Here is a 27,360-nt window from a genome sequence, read left to right on the forward strand (position 1 = left end):
CTTAAATCAGTAGAATCCCTTAACTTTTATAACCTGTAATATTAATGGTGAAGTGGTATACGGTAAACCATGAGTTTATTATATATGTAGTAATCCTTGGTGAAAGCAAGGTTAAATAAGAAGCTCAATTTTTTTTTAGTATCCTGAAAAGTATTAACAAACTTATCCCAAAGGGACTACTTTAACAGCAACAATTAAATGTAGACCCAAAGGCAGAACTGGAATTGATGAGTTTGTGCACTTAGGATTTAAATCAGGTAACACTTCTTTACACAAAGGGTTGGAGCACACTGACCAGCCATGTTATTGAAGATGATCCTCTGTGATCCTTCCATAACAGGCTGGATAAGATCTTTGGATCAATAAGCCTTTCAGGGTTGCAGGAGAGCTAAAGCCTATCCCAGCAAGCAACGGGTACAAGGCAGGATACATCCTAGATGGTACATCGTACATTGCAAGCCTGACACACACAATCTCACCAAGGACAATATTCCCAGAATCCAATTTATCTACTAATATGATTTTCGGTTGTGGGAGGAAACCAGAGCACCTTTAGATAACCCACTGAACATGGGGAGAACATACATACACAGCCCCAAAGCTGTGAGGCAGCGATGCTAAATACTGCAACACCGTGCTGCCCCTAGATAATACTCTAAAGGATTTTAAATATCTTATTTTACAATGATGAAATGAAGAACAATACACCTGTAGGAGAATAAGTAAAAGTAAATTAATAGTCTTGAACCTGTGGGATATGCATATGTGATTAAAAATAAATAATAATTATCATCATTTGAAAACTATGTTTTTTAATAATTTGGAGGCAGTTTTACAGTAGGTGCAAAAAGTCAAATGTTCTCCTAAAACATAAAAGACTGTGCCTGGAATGTTGTTGTTTTTTTGTTGCAGTTGTTTACAATTGAAATTTAAATCTAAAATAATAGGGGGCAGATAAAATAAATCCAATGTCCTCCAACCCATTTCAGGCGGTTTTCTGACTGAATCCTTATAATTGTAGGGAGGCTTGAAGTTGCACTATACTGTAAATCTTGATGCTAAGATGTTAATAAGCTTAATTATTCTAATAAGTCAAACTAACCTATAGAAATGGTTGAGATTTGTTTTCTGGCGCTTATGACTACAATTTAACCACCGCATGACCTGTAAACTCAATCTCACCAAGTCCTTAAAAAGACTAGATGAACTCATTAACTCATTTTATCAGCCCAGGCACTGCTGCTTCAGTATTACTCTTTTACCCAGCCGTTTGTTTGTTGAGAGCTTTTAAGGTTTTGGTGAATTTTACCAAACATTACTTGTATAGCCTTTTTTTCCTTTCATTTTAATGATCACTTCAATAATATACCTTCCATTTTCATAGTCCAGAATTGAATATACAGCACAAATTACTGCATGAATAATCCTGAAGTCTGATTTCATATACACATATACAAATAGGTATTCATGTTAAATAATGTCACCCGTCCTTTGAGTGAGGACAATCACTAGTGACAAATCACTAGTATACTTGTAGTTACAATAATTATTCATATTTATAATGCTAATAATATACAATATATAATATTTATATGCTGATTGATCGGTTCTCAAAAAATGCCACAAAGTTGAGAACAAACTTCAGGAAGCCACTGTGAAAAGCTAGCCATCAGCATCCTGTGACAAATGTCAGGCCCCTCTAGGCAAACTTTCTCTACTGTTTTATACTTGTTTACTGGTTATTACCTGACCACTTGACTCAAACAGAAGAGTTTGCTACTGAGGCTTTATTAGTGTGCGCACAACCTTGGTACACTGTCACAAATCTTTCCTTTTATATTTGGAAAAGTCTTGACATGTTCCACTAATTCTGACCCAAATAGCCTCTCAAAGGCTAAAAGAACTGACACGCTTCAGTTATACACCACTTGACACAAGCTTCACCTTTACTGCTGCCTTCCTGTGTCTTCTGTGCTCCCTATTATCTGCGCATCATTTCTGAATGGTCTCAGCGGAATACATGCTTGAATTCCTGTAGCTTTCTGGTCTGCTTGTGACAGTGCTGACCTTGGACACAGTGTCCTTATCCGGTTACCTCAGTTATCACTTATGATCCAAGAGTGGGAGGAAAAAACTATCAAAGCAGGGGGAAAAGAAGCTATTAAATCGAAGTAAGATCCAGCCATTTAATTAAAAGTGTGGAGATAATGAGAATATTTACAAAGGAGAGGGAGTCCTTTAGCCTTTACCCCTTTAGTAAGAGGAAATAAGATAGGGTATCTTCTTAATGGAATGCCTTCTGTTTTAATTTTAAAATTTACTTTCCAACAATGTAATTTATTTTCACTTAACATTTTATTTAACGGTGAGATGTAATGAAAGTAATAATTATGATTAATGGATGGGGGGACAGGAAAATCAGGGACTTATAGGTTTTGTTGTTTAATATTCTATTGAATTACCGGGATATGGCATTATAGGATATGGCATTTATGATTTCTTGAACTTATAATTTCATGACATCAAATACTAGTCTGGCCTGCTTTTTTGACAACAATTCTTACCATTAGAGGTAAGCTTGGTTGTGTCAGGTCCAGTAGGTCTTGATCATTTTTTTTTCCTTTTTTTTTGGTACTTTCAACTATATATCAACAATTTCCTTTTGCTTACACTGTTGAAATAATACTATTACTTAACTCACTTCAACAGCACACTAGTACCAACCACAAATCAATGATACCCCCATGCAGCCAGTTTAGCTTATTCCAATGAAGCAGATGATGGACACTTTCCATAATTTCACACAGCAGGAATGTGCAGGTTTCTTTTCAGTTTCAGATAAAGCGCATCTGAAATAAGTGAGGAAATCGTCCTGAAATGTTCAATTTGGAAGTTGCTTTTAATGAATGTGGTTAAGCAAAGCATTATTCCCAGACTCAACATTTTATCTGTCCAGAAAGCAGGCTCTTCAACAGACAACTGAAGAATAGTGAGTGTGTGCTGGGCTACAAATAGTGTAAAGCAGGGCTGGAAAGCAATTGCTGATAAATATGATCAGTATTGGTTTACTAAGAAAAACTGTGAACTGGATTGGCAATTACACTACATTATTTTAGAAAAGTTATTATTACTGTCCGATATTAGTTATTTAATTATTATGACTGTCTAGACTACAGCTTCTGTAAAAGAAAAAGATTAACTTACAGTATCTACTACTAGATCAATATTTAATGCTTCGTTCAAGGACATTTTTCAGCACTTATTATTTTTTTATCATATTGTAGCCAGTAGTAAAGCACAATATTGATCTACTAAACATTCTGTCAAAATACTGTACTTTATACAATAACAGGAATGCAGTCCTGTATCTCACCCCTGCATGGCTGTAACAATTATTATAACAATTACAATTGTTTACTAGGCGGTTTTAAAATGTAGCAACTTGAGTTCTATGTCGCCCTCTTCTGGGCAAGAATTTAAAAGTAAGACCTGCAGCAACTGCCCAATAGGAGAGAATCCTTTTTTTAGTTAAAAAAAAAGAATGCAATTAACCTTCTGATGAACACAGCGATCTGTGGATGGGTCACAAGAAAGTGTACGTTTGTAGTCTTGTCTGGTGACACATGATCTGACCATTTAAGGCAACATAGTTTCTGAAAGTTACTACTATTAAGGTGAAAGTTCAACATATTTATCTTTATGATAAATGCACAGTGGCTTTCTAAAGTATTCAGGCATGCAGTTTTCACATTTTGTTACTTTAAAGCTTAGTCACGACACTCTGAAATAACAATTAATATTTGTCATATACACAACTTACTCCACACATTCAAAGCAAAATGGAAGCTGTGATTGAATACGTATGCAAACATTTTGCTGTGACAAACTTAAATTACGTTAGCGGCACAAAATGATCTTAACAAGCCACACAATTCGTTGAACGGCCTGTGTCTGTGTGCAATAATAGTGGTTCACAAGATAATCTTTCTCTGTCATGTCTCTCAGACAGAAAGTTAATTTGATGCAATTAATACTAATTATCTCTTTATGCAAGGTGAAGTCGATCCCGAAGCAACAGACTGCTAGACGCTGCCTAAATCAGGCCTTCCCTCACAACTGAGCAGCTGCACAAGGAGGAAACTTGGGTGGGAAGCCAGTGTGAAGCAAATGGAGACATACTGAATTCAGTTTGTGTGATGGGAGATAATGTCTATATGTCAATAGAACAAAAAAAAGTCTTAGATCCTGCATGGGGTTTGCAACAAAGCATCTGACACAAAACATAGGACAGATGTTTTTGTGGTCAGATAAGACAAAATTGAAACTTTCTGATCTAAACGCAAACTGTTACATCTGATGCAAACACAACATACTGTAGTGCATTACTCAGTCAACACCACCCCTGCTGTTAACCATGGAGGTGGTATCATTATATTAAACTGTAGGTTTTCTTCTTATCAGCATGGACTTGGACCTGTCAAGACTGTTATTAATATAAATCTTTAAAAAGTTACCTTTGTCAGGATACTAATCCAAGGCATGAGGCCAAAGTTACACTGGAGTGATTTATGCATTTGTAATTCATTAGTAACTACTTTGTTGAGTGGCTTACTCAAAGTCCTGATTTGAGTCCTATTGAGAATCTGTGGATAGACTCGGAAACTGCTGTCCACAGGTGATTCCCCAAGCAACTTTAGAGAGCTTGAGTAAATTTGCCAAGAAGAATGGGCAAAAACTACACCAAGTTTGCAAAATCAGTAGGACCTTTTACTGCCAAAGGTCCACCAAATACTGAGTCATGTGTCTGAATATTTGTGCACTCGTTAGTTTTTGCGGAAGTTTACAGTAAATTATGTTACCTTAAGATCTTGCTCTTCAGTTTGAGCTTTCAGGCTATGCTAAAAAGACAACATCCAAAAACACATAGCCTTACGTTTATGAATGGTACAATTAACAGAGATTTATGGAAATAATGTGACTCAAACTTAAAATCAGCAGATTTTGCAGGTTTGTCTTAAAACGTAAAAATAAACTTAAATCTATCAGATTAGATGAGTGGCTAATGGAAACTAGCAGAAAAAGAAGAGAGCTATGAAAACATTACTAATTTTATTTTGCGTAACAACTTTTATTATATTGTTGCAAACTTAAAAAACTAAAAAGCTCAAGTTACTACTTGTATTAATGCACATTTTAAAAAACTGCAAACGAATTCCATAGCTTTGATGCTTAACTAGCAGCAACAGTTTCAGATGCTTTAAGTTAATGTCTAGAACACTCCTTAAGAAAATGGTCACGCACATGAATGGATGCTTGTTGCTACACTCAAAAGAATTTGAGAATTGATGGAGATGCACTTGAGCTCTGGGGCACTGTGTCCAGAAAGAGACAGAGAGAAAAACCAAAATAATCTAGCAGCAGCTGCAATTTGTACTGGGTTTATTATCAGGCAAACTACCAATGACCTGCAGTTGTTCAAACCAGATGATGCAATTACAATATGGCACCAAAACCTTATCTCAGTAAAAGCCATGCATGTAACACATTTAACACATGAACATATTTAAATATCAATAAATGGTATTGTGATCAAGGAACTTGAAAACAAAGGGAACGTGTAGCTCAGAATTATTTTTAGATCTTTCACAAATGTACAGTAGGTGATCTACAAATAAGTAGGCCTGTTTATGTAATTAATAAAACCATTATTTTGAAAAGGGATTGTTTTAAGAGATGGAATTAGGCACAGAGAAGGCAAAAACACCCACTACACTAAGACTAACAGTAAGGATCTGTTATTGATCTGCATGGCTCACACAGAACAAATCATCATCAGTCTTTCAACACTGGATGAGAACAATCAATATAGCTCTCCTCTTAACAGATGGTACACATCCACATAACTTTAAAAGATCTTTATCTTTGGCATTGACAGGATACAGTACCTACCCTGGAAAAAGTGTGACATCAGCGGCATAAGTAATTTTCATTGCAGGGTTTAGTGAAAGAAGGCTCACTTAGAATCAACTTAAAATAAAGAGCTTGACATTTGCTGACATCCAGAAAACTCTGAAAATGTCATATCAACAGTTTGTGATCTTATAAAGTGTGCTGACTCCTTTGAACTCCTGGACCAATAACAACAAAGATTACACAGAGAATGCCATGTCCTCTGTGAAACATGGAGGCGGATCAGCTGTACTTTGGGAGGCTTTGATGTTTCCCTGTAGCCTTGTGCTAAATCCCTTAAGAAACCACATCAGCTACTGTGCATGCTTCATGGCAGCAAAGACACTCCTGGAAAGGATTACAAAGTGTCTAGACAACGCCATGGTAGCTGCAACACAGGATCCTGGACTCTGAGAGGAATAGTGTATACTTGCAAGCACAGAACAGTGATCATCCAGAGAAAGCACCCATAGTAGGGGTGATGTTACTACTGTGCTAAAACAAAATAAGATGATGCCACAGACGAAGATCTTGTGCCAGAATGGGCAGTGCCACACTTGCAGAACAATGCAAATAGATGTGCATAGGACACTGATGTAAGTCAATATGAAATATTATCTGACCACTAATTCCTCCTACATTTTTGCTGGCTTTCCAGTCTTTGGCCCTCTTAGATCATGCTTTGAAACCATCTTGTGAAGAATTGCAAACACCAAAAACCTCGGGCTTGTTTTATTTGAAACAAAGCCACAAAATGTCAGTCAAAGCAGATTCTCAAGCTATAAAAAAAAAACAGTTTAAGGGTCTTCAGTGGACAGGACTATAAAAGGCACAGAAACAGTAAGTACTACATCACAATAGTATTTCAACTGAAGTATACCTAAAGTACAAAAAAAAATACTAAAGCAATGTATAATATTGAGAAATGGATTGGACTGCATTTTATTGAAAGGGTACCGTAAAAGCCAAGAATATTTTTAAACTGAAGATTTAAAAAGATTGCCATTTTTGTATAACTAACCGGAGAACATTTCAAGAAAATGGTGCATCTTACACAAGATCTCACATCACAGGAAGGTCTGATCAAATATTTCCAGTAAGAGGACACTCGATTCTCCTGAACTGAAAGCCTCATTGGACAGGGTCTCATCCTCTTCATTCTGCGACACCAAGCAGCCAGCTTTGAAGTGCTCCCAAAATGATCTTGGAACTACCAGCTTTAGCCTGCTCTTTGAAATCTGGATATACGGTACTGATCAACATTGGCAATGTGCTTCTTATATGGGATGCAAAAAAGTCAAATGATTATTTGGTCCACAACCACATACTGGCTAAAACAGTTACCATTACTAATTTACGGATACAGTATAATCCAAATGTAAAACAAAAATGAAGAGCCAAAAAAGGGAATCAGTCAAGCCAATTAGTAAATCTAAATTATTTCAGCAAGGCTTGATGTAGAAGGCTCAGTCAATATCTATTAGCAGTGAGCTTTAGCATGAAGCTTCCAAATCTGCTCAAGACAGGACAAACCTTTATTTTAATCTGACAGGCAACAGTATTACAACCCCTTAGCAGAGAAACATGTCATTCCATGCATTAGCTTCTGCATCCTTTACCATTATCAATCCCCCTTCCGACTCCTCTTGTAATACTACAAAAAAAATCCAGGCAGGTGTTCTTGTACTGAAGAGAAAAGTTGGGCGCATTCAATTTCATGGCTTTCACTTACCTTTAAAAGCTGCTTCACAACGGTTTGTTAGACCATCAGAATCAAGACTGGCATCAGTAAACTTTGACTCCAAAAATGGACTTTTTGCAGAAACCACTTCCATCTTCAAATTGAAAACGGCAGACATAGAAAACATTTTCCACAAGCTCTGCTGGGCAGCACCCTTTTTTCAGGAAAACCCATTGTCTCCAGATCCATGTACTGGCTGATGTAAAGGCGAATTATAAGATGGAAGAACACGAGAAACGAACATTTTTTTAAAAAAGGTAAAGATGTGAGTGATGCATTATTTTTCTTTATTTAAGGCAGTTCTAAAAGGTTCAAATTAGGTTCTGTACATAAAAATAACTAATGCTTGTGTATTGTCTCAAAAACAGTGCATGCTTAAATCAGAAGAAATTAATAAACAGCTGTGATCCAGAACACAACCAATTCTTTGGTCTTTCCAGGAACGCGGAGAAGTATTATCACAAAAGATTCTCCTAAAATGACAACTCAAGACTGAAACTCAACGTAATTTTCAGAACCCTGGAAATGTACAGCAATCATAAAAATATAAACCTATAGTTAAAATTAAAATCACAAATTTTAAATGAAAATTAAACTAAAAGAGCCAGTTTTGCAGCACCTACAGAAGCCACGATAACATGCCCTGCTATGGTCAAAAACAGAAAAGGGAATTTTTGGGATTCAAATCTGTTAGCCCCGAAAAAACCAGTTCCTAGAATAGAGAATGAATTGCTTTATCGAAAAGTGTGGCAAAACTGCCCTTACTGTACCTACTTTAGATGTTCAGAACATACAAAAGACAAACACCTTTTTGATGTTCATCTTGCAGAGTCAATGTATTCATAGCAGATGTGAACTGAGGAAACATCTTGAATCAAAATAGTGCCAATCGTTTACAAAATTCATTGTAGCAGTTTTAAAGAAACTCCACACAATAAGTACCACTGAGCAACATTAATGCTTTAAAAAAGAGCGGCTGTGTGCAGAGTCGATAAACTGAAGAGTAAAACTGCCGACCTTCTCAGAAAATCATCACATGGCATTACTACAGGCACTGGGAAAAAGCTGATCAGCAAAGCAGACACGGTGAGAAACACGATAACAGGTCTTGTGATAATTTCATCAAAAGCTGTGCGCAGTTTTTATTGTTGAACTCTAAATTTACATTAAAAAAAAGTCCGCCCTTGTTCTAGAACCATTATGAAAGTTTACGCACAAATTTAATATACATCTCATTGTATTTTACATAAAGGATTAATAGTATAGGCATGTAGGTGGCATGATTCCAACAAAAGGCTTAAAAAACTCACTTCAAAAAGAAAATCAGAATAAATAAAAAGGTGCTAATGTTAGCATAGAGTAAGTCAGAACATTTTTTTTTAGAATATAAAGAACACAATGGTTGTAGTTTAACTCTCAGGCTCTCCTGATATGAAAAACAAACTCCACAACACAGAAAAGAAACCTAAACAATGTGTGTATGCATCTGAGGAGAGGCAGGAAGTCAGGAAACAAGTTAAAAAAAACTAACAAGATGAATAATATTCAGAGGTCTCTGCTTCTGTACAGTGCATAAATGAGTAAAACTACACCCGGTGTTCAAACAGCTTGATATCACTAAAACATCACAATATAAGAAAAAAGTATATCAGAAGCAAGTTGCTTTTTTCAAATGCGTAGGAGATTTCTTCTATGGCCTCCAGAGGGGATTTCTGCAGCAGTTCTCAGGTCAACCATTGATGCCTCCTCCCCCCCAAAAATACAGATCCTCAGCTGGCGAACAGAAGCGCTGAAAGAACTGACGTACATGTTTGGGGACTAACGTCGGAGAAAAGCAGTCACACAACAAATGTTACACTGAAGAAAAAGGACACAGAAGCTCGCCTTAGAAACGTGCTGTAAAACAAATGCATTGCATTGCTCCTCTTTAAGCTTACTGCAGGTTGGGAAAATAAACACCATCAAAATGTCCCTCAATTTGTTTTTGCTAGGTTTGTTTCAAAATCCTTCGCAGGGAACCCTTAAAAAATAGTTAAAGAAAGCTTTGGGATATTATTTCCTTTTTTTTTTAATGACAAAGTCATTAAAACTCATGCACTCTGCAAAAAACCTCATGCAGTAGTTATGGTAAACCATCCAAGCAGTTTTTATTCATTAATATTCATAAATACACACAGCAGCTTCATTAGAGATTTTTTTTTCAATTTTTTGTTTCCTCTTCAGTTTGAATGTGGAGTATTTATTAGGAGAGCCTTTTGCATGTCAAGGAACAGGAAGCAGAATCTGCCTCTGGCACTGCTACCTAAGTTTACCTGCTAGAAGTAAAAATTAGTTATGTGGAACTGATTATCTTTTTATATATATATATTTCATTTTTTTTCCTCTCTCGCTCCTTTATGAATGTACACAATGTAACAAGAGTGACAGACCTGAAATTACAATCACCAAAACAAACCCAAAAATAGTTGTTGTCCACTTTCATTGGCAGTTACAGCACAGAGGACATTGTCTGCGGAGTGGGATGTCATCAAAGAGGAGGTGGTGGAGGCTCGTTTCCTTTATTACTTTCTTTTAAATTTAGGTTTTCTAAAGCAACATCTAAAGGCATAATATCTACACATCCCATAGCGCCGAAGTCGGCGAATTCCCCCCGTTCGTCCTCGTCTGAGGAGGAACTTTCTTCCCGCATCAAAGTGGAGAGGAGAAGCTCCTGGACAAACAGACTGCGATCTGCCCGTTCACTTTCCAGGGACTGGCGATCTGCTTCCGTCATCTTCGGGTCGTTCAACCTAGAGGACATGGGACAAGAAGACCCCTATCAACACCATGCTGTTTAATTTAATCTGCTCGACTTCTGAGTATCTTTTATTACATCTTTATCTTCTAAGCCACTGGCTTAATCTCTCTGGATATTATTTTTACTTGATTTGATTTGGGATTGCAGACCTTCTGGATGGTTTAAATAAGTAACTACATTGATGGCTGTGCATATTAGTGTGACCGTAGCGGTTCCGCGCGGCTCGTCCCCTCCGCCACCAATTCCGTCCCGCAGCACCTGGGGCGCGAACCCGGGTCTCCGGCGTAACGCAACAGGGAACCAGCCGCATGAGCTAAAGGAGACCTCCCTCAGCCCAGGCAGCTGGGGTCCCTGCTATGCGCAGTGAGGGCGCCGACGCCACCATATCCGAACTAGCTCTGCTACATTAGCTCCTTTCAGCTCTGAGAGGAAGCGTTGTAGGCCAGGACATACTTCTGGGAGGGGGTTCAGGGGTACAAGGCTGACACGTTTGGGGGCTGCAAAGATAGCTGGACTCCGTCCAGTTGACATTCACCTCTGGCTAGGAAAGGCACAGAGACTGACATAAAATGCTCATCAAAGAGAAAGATCTCTGCAAGAATGAACCATAAACTAAGCAGAAATCACAAAGCAGTGCTTGCTGGGCATGTTATAGACCCAGGCATGCCAAGCACTGTCCACAGCTATCCTGAGGAAGATCTGTTAACTACCTGATGCACGAATGGAAGCCAGACATTTACAAACTACCAAACAACGAGCCTAAATTGTTTCTTGATGAATTCAAGAGGCGACAGAAACGCAGGGGAAACAGTTGATCTGCCGTTGTTTGTAAAAATACAAGCAACAAGAAAAGAGAGGCAGATTTGTTTGAAGCACAATGCCTGTGTAGCACAGAGTAAAAATCTAAAATCAGTAAATCAGGCAAGAATCATAATTGCAGTAAAAAAGGAGGGCCATTCAACAGAGAGCAGTATCAGTTAAAGCTCACCACAACGTGAGATGAATTGCAGGTACTGGCTAAAAAAGGATAAGTCTTAAGGAGACATGAAATTGTGACCGGGGACTGAGCAGTTCTGATTTCAATGGGGATATCATACCACCACTGAGGAACCAGGGCCGAGCTAGCCTGGACAAATAAGGCTCTGGAATTGGGGAAAAAGAGAAGAGAAAGTCTGGCAGAGGAGATGCAGTAATCAAGTCAAGTAAACATTGTGTCTCTTGCAATTTGAAGAAAAAACCTACAGCAACAGCTGTACTTCACGTAGTATGAGACTGCTCTGGCACAGCGGGCAGCTTTTATATATGCGTTTACTACTTCACTTCCCAGGCAGGTAATGTCTAAATCTTGCTATTGAAAGGCAACTGAAAAATGTGTATGTACAGCAATGCTCATTTTACGGCACAGTGGAACAGAAAAATGGAAAAAACTCTATGTATAGTTGGACACAAACGAAAGTAACACGCGTGTATTCAATTTTACATGTTAATTAGCATCAATTCATGCCAGGTTTAAGGACAATCGATATTATGGAGAGGGTAAGCAAGTAAATACCACTGTACACTGAACGCAAAAAGATTTATTTAACCAGACTGCGACTAAAGGGTTTCAGACTTGGATATTCACACTCTTGGCAAAATCGTTTTCCTTGGTGCTGCGTGTGCGCCAGACGCAAATTACCTTGTGAGGAGAAACTGAGAATTCTGGGTGGCCTGCTGATTGTTTTCCGTGGTGGTGGTGTTTGTCGTTGCCGTGGACTGCGTGATGGTGGTGGTGATGTTGCTCGTGTTGGTGCGCCTCGTCGCGTTCCGCGCCGACTCCAGCTGTTGCCGTGCCGCCTGCGCCTGCTGTCTCTCCAGCTGCAGCTGCATCTGCAGTTGCTGTAACTGAGAGGCTGAGGGGCCGGAAGAATTCAGCTGCCCCCCTGCCGAGCGTCTCACCCCTGACAACTGAGATAGAAGCTCTGCAAAGATCACAGAAAGGCATTACTAGAACACCGTCACAAACGGATAGCACTTTCAGATATGACTTTTTTTATTCAAGGTAACTATAAGCCAGTTGTATTTTGTTCCAGCAACAGTATAGCAAGCACCTTTCTGAGTACATCAAAGGAAACCTGACATGAGGCACTCCAAAAGACATGAGAACTCAGAAATAACCTAACCCACTGGCACAAGTTAAATCACTCAAAGAAACACTGCTATTGCTTTCTTAAGACATGAAATATATTAAATTCGTAGTGGCAATAATGTCTCCTTGATTCTAGGTAATCCTGAAATGAATGCCGTCACAAAACAGTGAATTTAGATGACAGGGATATAAAACAACTGTTGCACATTACCAGTATTGACAGTGTATAAAGTCTGACTATGCATTCAATAATGAACGGAAAAGGCCAACAGTATTTTACATCAAAAACTGTTTAACCTCTGTCTGCACCTTGTTATCCACACTGTGCCAGAGCTGAGGATATTACTGCCAACTTCAAGGACTTGTCAAAGCAGGATAACTCTCCCCATCAGAAAACCTCTGCAGTAAGTCTTTCAGCTTCGCTGTTTGTGGTTAATGGTCCATCACAGCAGGTATGAAAGAAACCATGGAGGAAAGGGCCATAATCCCATCTTGCCCCCCAAAGTCTTTAGTCATTAAATGCTAAGAAAACTATTTTTAGAACCTGAACGAGTGTTCTTGTTATACTGCAAAGGGAAATACTCATTAACTTTTAATTAATGCTTGATTTTCCTTTATTTAAAATGCCTTAAAAAATTAAGCAAGAGGGGGAAACAATGTCCAATTATAGTGTTGCCCACTGAGAGTGCAGAGTAAATTCCTTTAATAAAGGGTCAGAAATGCCATCTTTGATGGTATAAGATGGCAACTTTAATGTCTTCCTTCATTTCAAATATGTAAAAATACACCCAAAATCTGTTTTACAGTTGACATTAAAGAGGGTTTAAAACTCCCCGTTCTTGACACCATTTTATTTACATATGGGTATCATCCACGTATTACAGATTAAGATCCCTTGTGAAAACCTGAGAAGCTACTTGTTAATATTTACATTTACTAAAGATTCTTATCTCTTGTTGTGTTAATCCTTATATCTGCTCTAAACCTAAAGCAAATGTGCAAAGACCTGTGACTGGAACATGATCATGTCAAACAATAGGGCAAAGGTGTCCAAACATTTCCAACAAGCTTACTTTGGAGGACCAAAACTAAAACTGCATCGACTGCAAAGACATTTTCTAATGTGGATACCGACATGTGAAAGAAGACATGCTGCCAGCATTCATAGATTTCCATACTCCAATCAGAGGTACAACTCATAAATGTGTTCATTACATATTGTTTTATATAATTCCTAGAAATTTAAACAATACAGTTTTGTTCAGGCAGATCTAAGTCTGAAATTCAAGGAAATTGTACCTGATTTTGACCAATACTCTTTTTGAATATAATATTTCTTGTGTTACTGCTGGTATCAGCAACAAATAATTAAGGAAGGCTGCAACACACTACTAAAACAGAAGACAACAGGTTCTGAAAAGTTAAAGTACTCTGAGCCCTTAGTTGAAGACGACTATACAATATTTAATACTCTACATATATTAGTCTGAAATGCATGTTTTGAACTGTGCCCTTAGGTTTAATTTGCTTCATTAACACTTGGTAAGCTTTATATTCATTGACATACCAAGCTTGTAATCAGGGGATGTCTACCTTTTAAGCACAGCAGGTTAAGGTTAAATTAAACTCCTTTATGAATGACTTCCATCATTAATGTGAATATAAATGGAAAACGGATTAAGACGGCATGCAGCTCGCAGCAGCACCAGTGTGCTAAGGACACATTATATCTTTGTAAACTGCTCATTATAAAACTATGTCAAGTGGATTTATTAATTTCATTTGGGTTTGCAGTCTGTATTTTGTACTTTGAGTGCAGTTTCAGATAATCAAACAGTGCTCCAAATGTAAATCCCTTACTTAGTTTTACATTACCAACAAGCCAGGGCGCACACAGTGCACGCATCTTTAATCACATGCCTTTATCACTTATCTAACGGTGATACAATAAATACAACTGGAATTCATCTTTTTCAATTCATGTGCAATCACCTCAAAGATCGCGGGAAGCCGGAGCCTACCCGGTAAGCTACGAGCACAAGGCAGGGTACACCCTGGACGGGGCGCCAGTCCATCACAGAGCAAGTGCAAGCCAATCATACATGGGGACAATTTGGAGGCCACGGTAAAGGCTGAGGGGGGAAATTGGGCCGGGACTCCCTACTCTTATCAAGAAATGCCCGGGGATCTTTAATGACCACCGAGAGTCAGGACTTCAGTTTAACGTCTCATCCGAAAGATGACACACGCTACAGTATAGTGTCCAAATGGATAGCGTCCAATTAATTTCACAAGTGAACTTCAATTACCTTATGAACTGAACAGGAGGATATCCTTGCATCCTGCAGTATTAACACACACATGCCTTGGCGTTAGCGCTTCAAATGGAGCCGTTAACGGAAGATGAAAATAAAGCAACTGGACAAGGACACTAGTCAGCACTTGCTACTTCCTCTGCCTTTAAAAAGAATGATATGGAAAATATTTACAGAAAGAATGCCTACAGGGGCACTGACTGGTACTTTGGTGCGTTCAAATTAGAGCCTTTTCCTTGCAAAGAAAAAGGTGCCAAGACAATTGATGTGAATGATATAGGACTTACCAGCTATGGGATCCATGGCTTCCCTATTGCTTGGAGAATATGATGAGCTCTGTGAAGATGAGAGCCCACCAGTGGAACTGCTAGTAAAGTGCATGTTTGATCTGCGGGCACGAGGACCTCCTAACCCTCGCCCAGGGTGAAACATCCTACGTACATGTCGGACACCACTGGATTCATCGTAAGCACTTCGTTAAGGAAAGATGAGAAACAGCCAAACATTCAAAAGGGTGCCATTGTTAACATCACGCTCTGAGAACGACTCATAACTTTCAACTTCCATGCACCTCGTCTTGAAAAACATGCCTTTCAAATACAGCAGTTTGTTTCTAGTCAGACACTGCAGAAGACGTAACAAATCACAGGCAAACTCAGCTGCATTTATTTTGAACCAGATGTGAAAATGCTGCTACATAAGAAACTTAACCACTTACATACAGCTCTGCCTTCCTTTTAGATATCGGAGGATGAGAAAAATAGGGATTCGGAGGCGTTTTGGAAGAGTGACAGACCTGCTTTTAACTCATCATTTGAACAATATTTATGATTTTATCTAACAATTATGCAACTAAAAGACGACAATATAAATCCTGATACGTTCCTCAACCCTTTTTCATCTATTCCACACCACCGATATTTTTGTTAAAAAAAGAGATGATTTCTGTTGAGAAAACTGTGGTAAAATCGGATTACTCCGAGAACACTACCGATAAAAAGCGTATACTGCTCAAAATAAATTTACAGTCATATGGTTCTTGTGTTCCAAGAATTATCTTAATTACTGAACACAGATTAAATAAACTCTAAAGCACGATTTGAATCCATAAGACTTAAAAGTTCCCTGCAACAACAAAGAGAAATAACCATGTGACGCAGATGAAACACTCAACATCAAAAATGACTTCTGAGGCACCAGAAAAGCAAACTACAAAATGCTGTACTGGTATATTTTGGGGGATTCAAAAGCTTCACAATGATGAATGTCACTGAAAGGATATTAAATCTCTAGGTGCTCTGTGTTCAAGTGTAAGATGAGCTGCAAAATCATCTGTAACATGATTGGGGTCGCCTCCAGGCAATGCTGCACATATTGGACAGATCTGTAAGAAAAAAAACCAGAAATTACTCAATTGGAAATGAAAGAAAACAAAAAGCAGACCACTACCTACTTTAAATTAATTCAAATTCCTTCAGTTAACATGATCTCACTTTGAATGCTTGTGACTATGGAACAATAAGTCTTTTGAGCAATCGAAGACTTGGTGAGATGGGCTTTAGTTACTTATTTTTAAACATGGTTTAGGCAAACTGTTTCTCGGCTACCCAATAAATAAGGATGTGACTTCCGACGATTTCCTTCGTGAACAGTAATAAAACGGTAGAAGAAAAGGCAGTGAAAGTTAAGTCACTGACTATCATACATATTAAAAATCTAAAATAACTCGGTCTCTGCATTTTAGGATGAGATACGGTGAAGTAGCAACATACAATTTTATTTTCAAATCATCAAACAATTAACTAAAAAATATTAACGGTTAAAATCGTCCAAAAACTTACAATTTCACATAGTGTGAAACCTAATCCTTGATTTTTTTAATGAACCTGTGATTGCTGCTTATATCTCAACAGTGAAAGGCTCAAAGTATATAACATATATATAAAACAGAAAATGAAAGAAATGAACATGCACCACAAAAAAAAAAAGCTATACAATTTGTTGTTGGCCTGGGCGCTAAAACTAATCCATACCACAGGAAGGAGTTAAGAAAAAGACATCTGCTACGACCAAAATAAAACAGCCTGATTACTAACGCAGGAGGCGTCACGCAACATCTAGGACACTTAACAGCTTAATAAGAGCCCTGCATTCAAATGGAACGAGGCATAACTGTAGAGGAGGACAAGGCTGCACAGAGTCTAAAGGTGAATAGCTAGTGGGAAGATATTTCCACCTATTTAAAGAAAAGGTTAAAAAAGCCTAACAAAGAAACAGAGGTGCCTAAGGTGGAACGAAGCTTTATGCCGAGATTCTGAAATCCACTTTCAATCGTTAGGTGTGGGAAGTTTGAAGTAAACTGGCCACAACAAACCTATTCAGATGCAGGTGTCTATTTTGAAATCCAAGACTGGATTTGGCCCCTCTTTCTGAACCATACTTCCATTGCCAGTTTTCATAACAAGAAGCCTGTGCACCCATGTAACTTTTTAAACCTAGTTCTGAACAGCCATTTACAAGAAGGCCAGGCCCTTTCATGGCCTCCAAGAGGAAAAGGGAAACTTGAGATGAAATGTTTAACCACAACCATCATCTTTGTTTTCAATATTTCTAATGAAGCCCAAACAAAATATCAATTTACTGATCTCTTTGACAATCAAGGTATAGTTAAAACATAACTGATCCCAGAGCACATCACAAAAGCAGGGACATACTGCCACCTAGTGGGTGACTCAAAGTAATGCAATAGAGTCACTTGTCCACTCATATATTGAATCCCAAAAAATATACAAGGCCCTATTTATTCATAACCTTTTTAAATCACTTCATTGCGCTGTAAATAAATTAATATAGACATTTCACACCTGTGATGCTTTGTGCATTTCTGTTAGTCATTAGCTGCATTTGAAAAAAGGTTGATGAAAACCGGATGATACAGCAGACACAATGAGCAAATACAGGGCTGTGTTCCATAAATTGAACACTCTTGATTGGGAAATTAACCTCTTAATATATTTTGTGAGAGCACAATAAGCTTTTTTAATTGCAAACCCAGAGGGACCAATGGGAGGACTGTATGCAACATGGTATTACTCTGACATTTCAGTGGGGAACCCCAGCTAACTGAGTCACTGGTCTTATCCTGCTGCTTGCATTCAGAACTGTGAACAGCTGTAATGCCAGGTTAAGCATATGCTGAAAAGGGCACTGGGGAAAAAGCCCATAAACCCACTGCATTATAACTTTGATGGACTGTACTATGGGAGGTCTAGTTTCACGGATGTTGACAAACACAGGTTCTGTACAAACCATTCATTTGAGAGCCAAACCCTATACACACAAGAAAAACAAAAAACTTGTTCTTAAATTTCCACTCAATCCAAATTACTATCCATGTCAAACAGCCCATAGTAAAGATAATGTGTGGTGTGCGGTCACTAAACTACAAATTACAGCCCATTCGGTTTGGCAGAAAAAATCATGTTGGCAACCCTGGCTACAACATTTAGCTTTGCAAATGTGCTTTCATCTAAGAAGCACAGAATGCTCCCAATTAGTCTGTTTATCCAGCTTTTACCTATTAAAAAGTTATTATTAACCTGTAATGAAGTTTAAGAGGGCCATCAAACTGTGCTTCGTTCAGACTATGTAAAAAGGAATGAAAATGTAAATGCGAATAATAAAATCAAGTTAATAAGGCTTTACCTGAAATACTGAACTATTTTAATAATGTTTACTTTGCACAGGAAACTCACCACTTCTGTTGACGTTTCTGCATGTTCTGAAGTGACGTGTTCTTGTAGGGATGTCTCTGTATAACCCATTTTCCCACAATAAGGACAAGTAAAAGACTGGGGCTGCTCTACTGAGAAAGCTTCCCCACCATAATACAAATCTGCAGGAAGAGAGGAAACTAAAGATAATTAATAATCAGTCTCCTAAATACTCTATCCTAAACAAATGGGTATTTGGTAACATTTCGCATGCTACTTGCTAACTGCCACACTTTGCTTCAGAAAAGTGAAAAGCCTTTCACTGTTTTAAGCATTTTCCTTACTAGGATAGGGCACAGTAGACAGCATAAGAGAAAAGGCATCTGCTCTTTACACAAAAAAACAGCCAAGGTCTTAAACATCAGAAGAACAAATATAGTTGTGTTGAATCAGCTGTTGCCATTTCTGGGACAGTGCACATTTTTCAGCCTTTACAAACTTTTTAGATTTTAAATACAAATTATAAGGTCCATATAAGGTAATGCCATGCTGATGCAGTGCTTACTAAGTGGATATCTGGAGGCAAAACAGCTGGATACCTACCAAAATCTACCCTTGTTAATATACACTGCATGGGATGCTCTGTTGTGTGTCTTGTTGTGGTCGCTCCACTCTCGTAACACGATGCGCACAGGTCGTAGTCGTAGCAGATTAAGCACTTGTATCTCCGACCTCTGAAGTTACCTTTCAAACATGCATCACAGCTGACACCTGCAAAACACAGAACAGGGAAACCCATGAGAAATCAGTTTTAAACGGCCAGCTGCTCAAAATCAACTAGTACAATCCCTCCCGAGCTCTGAATGAGCTCTGATCTGAAGCAAATATGTTAATGCAAAACATCAACTTGAACAGAAAACCTTTCTTGTTTTTACCGCCATAGTGACTTTACAAGTTGGCTGCAATTGATTTACATTTCCCTACCCCTCAAAATCTTCAGCGGCAGATTTGACAAACTCCTCAGCACGGTAACAGCTGATCACTCTCCTCTATCATGGAAATTTCCTTCTCTTAACATTTCTCACTCAACTACAGTTTTTTTTTCTAGGTAAAAATCACAACCAATGCTATGGTGAACAAGTTTCATAGAAACGTGTACAGTGAAGCAGTGAAGAAAACCCACACGTTTTGGAGACGTGTTAGCAAGCATAGTCAAAGCATTAAGGCTGGGGCAAGGACTGGGGAGAATGGTGGCAGACATGTCCAGCAGCTAGAGCCATTCATCTTCTGACATGGTTCAAGCTCCACTGAGCCTTACAGTTGTGATACCAGTGACTGAAGAAGTGGCACATCTCTAACAAAGCCCAGCAAGATGCAGGAGGCACCAGATCGCTGATTAAAGCCCATGTTACCCCATTAGGGCTCTACATTTCCTCTGCACAAGGAAACAAAAAAAATATTGATAAATCACCCTTTAAATGATGTTTTTCAATAAACAAATATCTTGGCCAATCCCAGTAGAACACTTCCAGGAAACCCATTTCCTAAGACTCATGAAGACTTACCAGAAAAGTGATGCAATCGCACAGACCAGGACTGCTGTTCTGAAAATTAACAGAGTAAATCTGTTTCTCCCTTGCATAAGGGATTAAATACTCATTTTGTCAGCTCTATGTATGGTATCAGATAAACAGGCGGACTTTCCTAAACTTCATGACACTACTTAACTTTAGTTCTCTGTGTATATTACGTTTACTGTCCTGTAAAGATACTTCCATCCACATTAATATAATTAGCTATATTAATACCGAATATGAAACAAAACATAAGGTCTGATGGTTAAAGATAAAGCTTGGAAGACAAACACCAAATACATTCACATGACATAGAAAACTAAACCACAAGATTGCTTTGTGCATGTTTTTATAAAACCAAAGTATGCAGTTTTGGTGTCAATTTGATAAACTTAAATCATTCATGATTTAAGTGATTCAGACTGTTGCGTGAGCTCAAAATCACATCATTAGTGAAAGAGTTGAATGGGCACAGATGTTTAGATGATTTAACCTGTTGAATGTCAAGCTTGGTGAACAGAGAAGCAGAGAAAGGAACCGATATACCCTGCTTATCAAGACAACATTGTCTTTGTGCCATCAGCATAGATATGCCAACATCCCAAGTGGACAACACTGATGGACGTCAGCAAGTGTGAGGCAGGTGTGCACAATGATATGCTACATTTTGCAGTAAACGGATATATCGATGGGGATGTCCAAGTGTGAAGATCTTAGCAGAACATCTAGTCACTAAAAGCCCAAATTGTGGTGGCTGACAACAATCTGACAGCACAGTGCAGTAATGATCCAAATCACTTTGATTCCTGCAGGGTCTGGAAAACTGCCCCTTAGACTGCTTAGAGCTTAGCTCAAAGATAGCTTTCTTGGGAGAGAAAATGTGACAGATACACAGGAAGCTACTTAATTGGCATATGATTGTCTAGGCCATACAAAAGGAATGCAAATGAATTCCACAAGACACCATTTGAAACGTGGTGCAAAATGAATCAACACTGTGGATGACAAGTTATAATCAATTTATTACAGAATGCTGGTGCACCTGCTACAAAAAGGTCCCCCTTTTCCTAATAACTGAGAATTGGTTGCAGTTGTGACTTGTGATAAATTATGATAATTTGCGAAAAGATGTGTAATATACCGCACATTCCTAGGAAACGCTTCAAAACAACGTAAATGTGGACAAGAGTCAAGAAATTAATATCCACCCTTTCCCCCATTTTATTATAAAAGTATAATGCCCTGTCATATTGAGCTGAGCATTTTTTTTTTAAATACCCAACAGAAAAGGGTCCACTTGTTTCATTCAATGAGTGACTCTGACATTCTCATAATTAACCACAGAGCTTCACTTGAGCTGGTGTAATTCTGTGGGCAAAGATCCCTACACATCACACTCTCAACTACTCAGAGTCAGAGAGATGCGATTGGCTTTTTACAGGCTTCCCCATTAACGGAACTAATTGCAGGAAAAAAATGACACTCTTGTAACTCTGCTTTGGTAAAATCCCCCAACGCGAAGGTCAACCCAATGACTAAAACAGCATTTTCTTTAGTAATGCAGTTTCTCCCGCCCCCGCTATTCTCCATGTACTGCAAGGTCCTCCTGATCCGATTCAGCCAAGCACATTCTGACAGCCCCCGACACGGCTGGAAAAGGAGGCTGCTGGGTGAAAGCACAGCTTCCATCAGCCTTGGATGGTTTCAACAGCTGATCAGGTTCCTTAAAGCAGAGAGTCTACAGCACGTGTAGGCACAAGATGGTTATTTCTCAAGAGAGGCCGCCCGGATTCTGCCCGCTTAGAAAGGAAATGCAAAGCTGTGTGGTTCAGGTTCCCGTCACTGCTGCCGAGATGAGAAGAGTTTTAGAGAATACTGTGGTTTAGTAGTGTCCAACAGATGAAGTGCATCACTGCCAGCCCATAAAAACTCAAACGATCACTCTGTACTATTCACCTGGCTAGACTAGAATCGGGCATGCTTTCTAGTATTAACGACTTCATGTGCAAAACAAATCAATCCGATGCCCGGAAAAATCACCATAGTCTATATGAACATTTAACACGATAAAAACATGTTTATCTGTTACATGTTAAAAACAAAGTTAAACATGTTAAAATCTGTTAATCGCTACATTATGCAATATTAAGTTGGTTCTGACAACTCTAAAAATACAGAAATGCCATTTGATTAATCGTTTAATGATTGAAAATGCATTATTTAGGTCTGTCGCATATTTACATAGGTGATACATTATTATGGCTTCTAATACACCTGAAAAATTTAAGCAAGTAAAACGTTAACTTAATTGTTACAAAAATGCGTTTAAGCATCTGGCTCGTCATGCACCTCTCAGGAAAAAAAAAACTTGAATATTTTTAAAAGGATTAAACCACTGGGTGCCAGTCACACGTTAGGAATATGTAGAACTTTGCTCAATAGCAAACTGCTGAATATTTTTTAAACTGCTGATGGTAAAATGATAAAAGGTAAAAGCACAAGTTATTTATAAACTGAAAATATTATCAAAAACACAAAAAGAAGCAGACCAGGGCGAGTATTTGTATGGAACAGACCTGAATGAATGTCTATTTTTGAATAACTTTTAGACCCCAAATCTTTCAATCTAAATAAAAGGCTGAGCAGAATGAATGTTATAAATGACCATGAATATAAATTTTCATTTCTTGTTTCACTGAAAATACCTTGCACAAAACGGATTTGAAAATGGATCAGGGCAGAACTTACTGAAATAAAATGGAAAAGCAAAACCAAAACTTTGCTTCAAAATACATCAGTTTTAGTTGATTATTAGAATGACGCTCTTTTTGAATCTTCAGGAGACATAAGTTACCTGTAGGATCTGCTTTAAATACTCCAAACAGACAGGCTGATTTCAAGCAAAACTTGTCCGAGTTCTTTTGTCTAGAGAAGCAAATCCTGTAAGTGCGTGGTTAGGAGCTTGCTGAAGGAAGATGTAATATGCCCTCTGCTGGAATTTCCCCCATCATGAGACAGTTTCTTCGGATGCACAATAAGGTTATTCAAATGATACAAACTGAAGCCCTTTGCATAGTTTAAAAGGAAACTAGATTTAAATTGGCTCTTGAATTCTGGTGATCACAATCTACATTTAGAAGTGATAACAGCATGCTATACGTAAGCCCTAGACAATTCTAGGTTTGTTTCAACCAAATATTCACAGATTTACGAATAAAGTACATACGGCATTTGTTCCATTTTTGACATATGTTAAATATGTACTGTTTTTTTTTTCATGAAACATATAGATATGCCAACAGTGCAGTAACAATGACAGGAAAAATGACAATCCTAAACTGAGAAAACAGTTTTGAAATAAATGATGAGTGAGTTTGGGTGCCTCAGAAACCAACATGTTTGGCAGAGTTCTAAAGTCTGGTAGGGATCTACCAGTGCTCTTGTACAACAGTTTATTCAAATCCTGGGCTTTTCTTCTCACTTAAAATTACAGTAAGCCTACGCATAATTTTGGTGGTCACTATAGATTTGATAAAAAAAAACAATTTGTATATTTTCCTCCTTGCATTATTGACTTGCTAACCAAATGTGATCTATGTACTATACAGAATAGAGACAGGAAATAAAATATATTTTGCAAGATCACCTAGAATGTAAGTTCCAGATTACTATATCATAAACCTGTCACTATTTCAGAGTTTTTAATTGTCATCTCCCATTAAATAGTAATCAGCACACATTTCTTTCACTAGATCCCAACCAAATACATATTCATTCAGTATTTAGGATATTTTTTTATTAGTAGTAACTAAAACAATATTAAACACCACACACAGTAATTCTATTCTTCTTAACTGCCAGCAAAATTAAATGTTACAAAAAACTTTGTAACAATGTTAAATTGTGAAACTGCAGGACTGAAATGCAGGTTAAACAGGCTCTGGGATTAGAGACAGCATCACCTGTGAATTGTGCCTGAGGGACTTATGAGGCAAAACACTCAGCGGCTGTAATATTAAGTGAAAATCTGCCCGCCTAGTTTCATGTTTAGTTGAGCAGTAGTTTTTACAGCAGGGAAATAGAACCAACTTAAATAAATGTCACATGATTAAAAATACACTGAAAATACAAAGAGTAGTTACATACATTATACAGTGCCTTGCAAAGGTTTTCAATCTATCACCAATAGTTATATTCTTGTGAATTACAAATATTTACAAATTGCTTCAAATTAGCATTATATTCAAAACTGTCATGGACAAACTGAACACTGTTATATAACAGTAAAGACAAATTACAAAGTGAAATTTACAGATTGCTGAAGAGCCGGGTTCCCTTAATTTCCCTCTTTAAGTCAGGAGTTGGGAGAAGCAAGTTTGTCAACAGATGCCACTGGAAATTGTTTCGGATAGATCTGCACCAGCTTTTCCCAGTGAAAAGGTGTCCTGTTCACAGATTCGTCCTGGCAAAATTGGTCCAGTTCTGTCAGATCCGTTGGGGATAATAAATAGACCTCAATCTTGGAAGTCTCTAAATTGTCTATCGGATTCAAGTCAGGACTTTGACTGGAGCACTCAAGAACATTCACTTTCTTCTGGTCAAACCACCCATGTGTAGCTGTAGTCTAGTGATCCAGGTCATTGACCTGCTGAAATGTGAATTTTCAATCCACTTTTAGATGCTTGGGTGACTAAGGCAGGTTTTCTTCTAGGATTCGCCTATTCCTAAAGACTAAAGTTTGAAAGAAACACTTTTGTAAGATATTGTGTAAAATTCTAAAAGAAACACTGATGTAGGTGACCTTCTTTAAATGTACTTTTCCATCTCAATGACAGGAAGTCACTCCAGCATTTCTGTCCAACAGAGAAGGCTGCAAAAATAGAAAATATTGTTTTTTCACAGGTTTTAATGTTCTCATTGGTTTTCTCCATGTACTCTGGATTCCCTCCACCATCCCAAAACATGCTGGCTAAGCTAACTGATGTCTCTTAACTGTCTTTGGGTGCATGACCTGCAATGGACTGGTGTTCTGTCACCCAAGTAGTCTTATATTGTGTCCTGTGCTGCCAGGACAGGCTATACTGCTGTGACCAAAATACATGGCTTTCAGATAAATTGATATATGGACTCGCTATCCTAGAACTGCAAACACAGCCGAAGTGAACCCGAAACGTGCTCATGCAGCGTTTTAAAAAAGGCAAGAAACTCTCATTCTCATATTTAAAGTTGTAAAATACTGCTTTCAACACCCTGAACCAATCCTGGAGTGTCCAATCCTGCTCCGGCAGGCCAAGTGTGTCCAGAGATTTTTAAGGACTCTGTAACGTAGCAGCACCTGAAGAGCTGGAAGAAGCTGTTAAAATTGGTTGGGTGATGCCAGAAGCCAATTGGCTTAGAGAGAACTGGAATGAAAACCCACCAACACACAGCTCCAGGAGTAGGGCTGGACATCTCTACTTTATACCAGCAAAGGTTCTCCTGTAAACTATGAATGCAAATTAGAGAAGAGAACTCTCCAGGGTAACCTAATTTACCACCAAATGGTAGATGGGCTTAATATCATTACATAGACTCATGGTAACATACACAGTTGCATGTCTAACCTAAAGAACCAGAGGTTATCAACATGCTTCTTCAAATTTGAATACTTTGCTTTGTAAATGACAAATTTCAGTCTGTTACGTCTCAGTTACATACATAGTAAATGAACTGATTTTGTACATGAAGCATGTCTGAGCACCCTGGTAACTGCATAAGTAGAACTGACTCTTAAATTACTCCCTGTACTTAAACTGTTAGAAATTGCAACGGATTTTCCAGGTTCCATCACATGTTCAGTGTGGCATTCAGTTTTCTTCCCATATGTTCACATTTTAAGGAAATGAAGATGCCAGAACATTTATGTCCAAACCACCTATTATAAGGAAACGCAGGTGGTTATTAAAATACAAAAAGGTCAAACTGCCACTTCTACCGAGTGGGTGGAAACAGATCTCAGCTAAAGTGACTTGGCCATCATTTAATTTTTCTCTTGGGAGGCCTGGGGATTTTCACAGCACTGCCAGCTCCAGTCACCGAGAAACTATTCCTTTTATTCTTTTAACGAACAAATAAAATAGATTCTTTGCAAAAAGGGAGCTAGGAAGTAACTGACGCCACTTACATCCGTCGAAGGTTTACATTAGTCATTGTTTAAATCTCTAAAATTCTCTTTAAAATGTCATTAGCGTAGTAGCTGGGACTTGAGCACAGTCATACCACAGCTGTCTGTGCTGTTCTGCAACTTCAGTTCTCTCTCACAACAGGCTATAAAATATTTGATTATGCTGGAACTAAACCAGCAAAGACTCACCTCTGAAAACATTCAAGGTTTATTTATTGTAGGATCCTTCAATAGCACAGAGTATTGCATGTTTTCACATTTAGAGCACTGAAAGGGCATGGAAAAGCAAAACAGATACACTTGTGTTGAGTTTCTATTTGGTAACTTGACGTTTTAACATTTAACACAAGCTTGTGATTATGTTTTTAACAGGTTTCACCAGAAAAGGTAATGGAAAACGGAAAAGAACCTATCAGCATAATAAACAACAAAGGAGGATCTTTCAGGAATTATGACAACTATACTAAAAACATAACCCTCTTGGGGCTTATGTCAGATTTGAGCTGGGCAAGCTCAGTGCAATTATTTTGTCAAAACAAGCGTCCTGTTTGCCCAAATAAGCAAGTCGATAAATGAGTCAATATCAGCATCTCATCAGCAAAGCTGGTCTGTTCCTCACATACACACTGTGGGATACCCAGGTTAAGTACTAAAGGCATCTGCTTCGCAGGCAAGCTGGGCCATGTAGCCCAGAGATTAAAGGTTAAGCCTTGGTGAGGCTATGAGCATCTAGCAATCGACAAGGTGGGCCAAATGGCCTCCTCTCACTGTGACCTTTCTTACAGTCTTGTGCTACAGTACGGCAGTACTCCCCAGTGCCTCCTTAATTTCTTCCAACACAATGAGAACTCGCCAGCTTTAAATACCAACTGATTCATATCTATAACACTGTGTTCTAGTTCTTTTAGTCCACATTTTAATTTAAGTGACCATTCCAATTATTATGAGTGACACACCTTGTTAAGCGACATTTGACAAAG

The 27,360-nt window shown here is 38.2% G+C and overlaps 1 protein-coding gene across 2 annotated transcripts in view; it reads right to left on the reverse strand.

The window, feature by feature from the left end:
* Positions 1-8,804: 8,804 nt before the first annotated feature.
* The window catches only part of kcmf1 (potassium channel modulatory factor 1), a 30,211-nt gene continuing 11,655 nt past the window's right edge, over positions 8,805-27,360 (reverse strand). For both annotated transcript variants that reach the window (XM_088629102.1, XM_088629103.1), the window contains exons 2-7: positions 19,247-19,414; positions 18,686-18,825; positions 16,224-16,314; positions 15,218-15,406; positions 12,166-12,448; positions 8,805-10,479 (exon numbers count right to left, since the gene is read on the reverse strand). In XM_088629102.1, the coding sequence (XP_088485228.1) occupies positions 10,218-10,479; positions 12,166-12,448; positions 15,218-15,406; positions 16,224-16,314; positions 18,686-18,825; positions 19,247-19,414 (1,133 nt within the window). In that variant the 3' untranslated portion in view covers positions 8,805-10,217. The remainder of the gene's footprint in view (positions 10,480-12,165; positions 12,449-15,217; positions 15,407-16,223; positions 16,315-18,685; positions 18,826-19,246; positions 19,415-27,360) is intronic.

Source organism: Lepisosteus platostomus, chromosome 4 (assembly GCF_059453375.1).
Source record: "Lepisosteus platostomus isolate fLepPlt1 chromosome 4, fLepPlt1.hap1, whole genome shotgun sequence".
NCBI classification, from domain to species: Eukaryota; Metazoa; Chordata; class Actinopteri; order Semionotiformes; family Lepisosteidae; genus Lepisosteus; species Lepisosteus platostomus.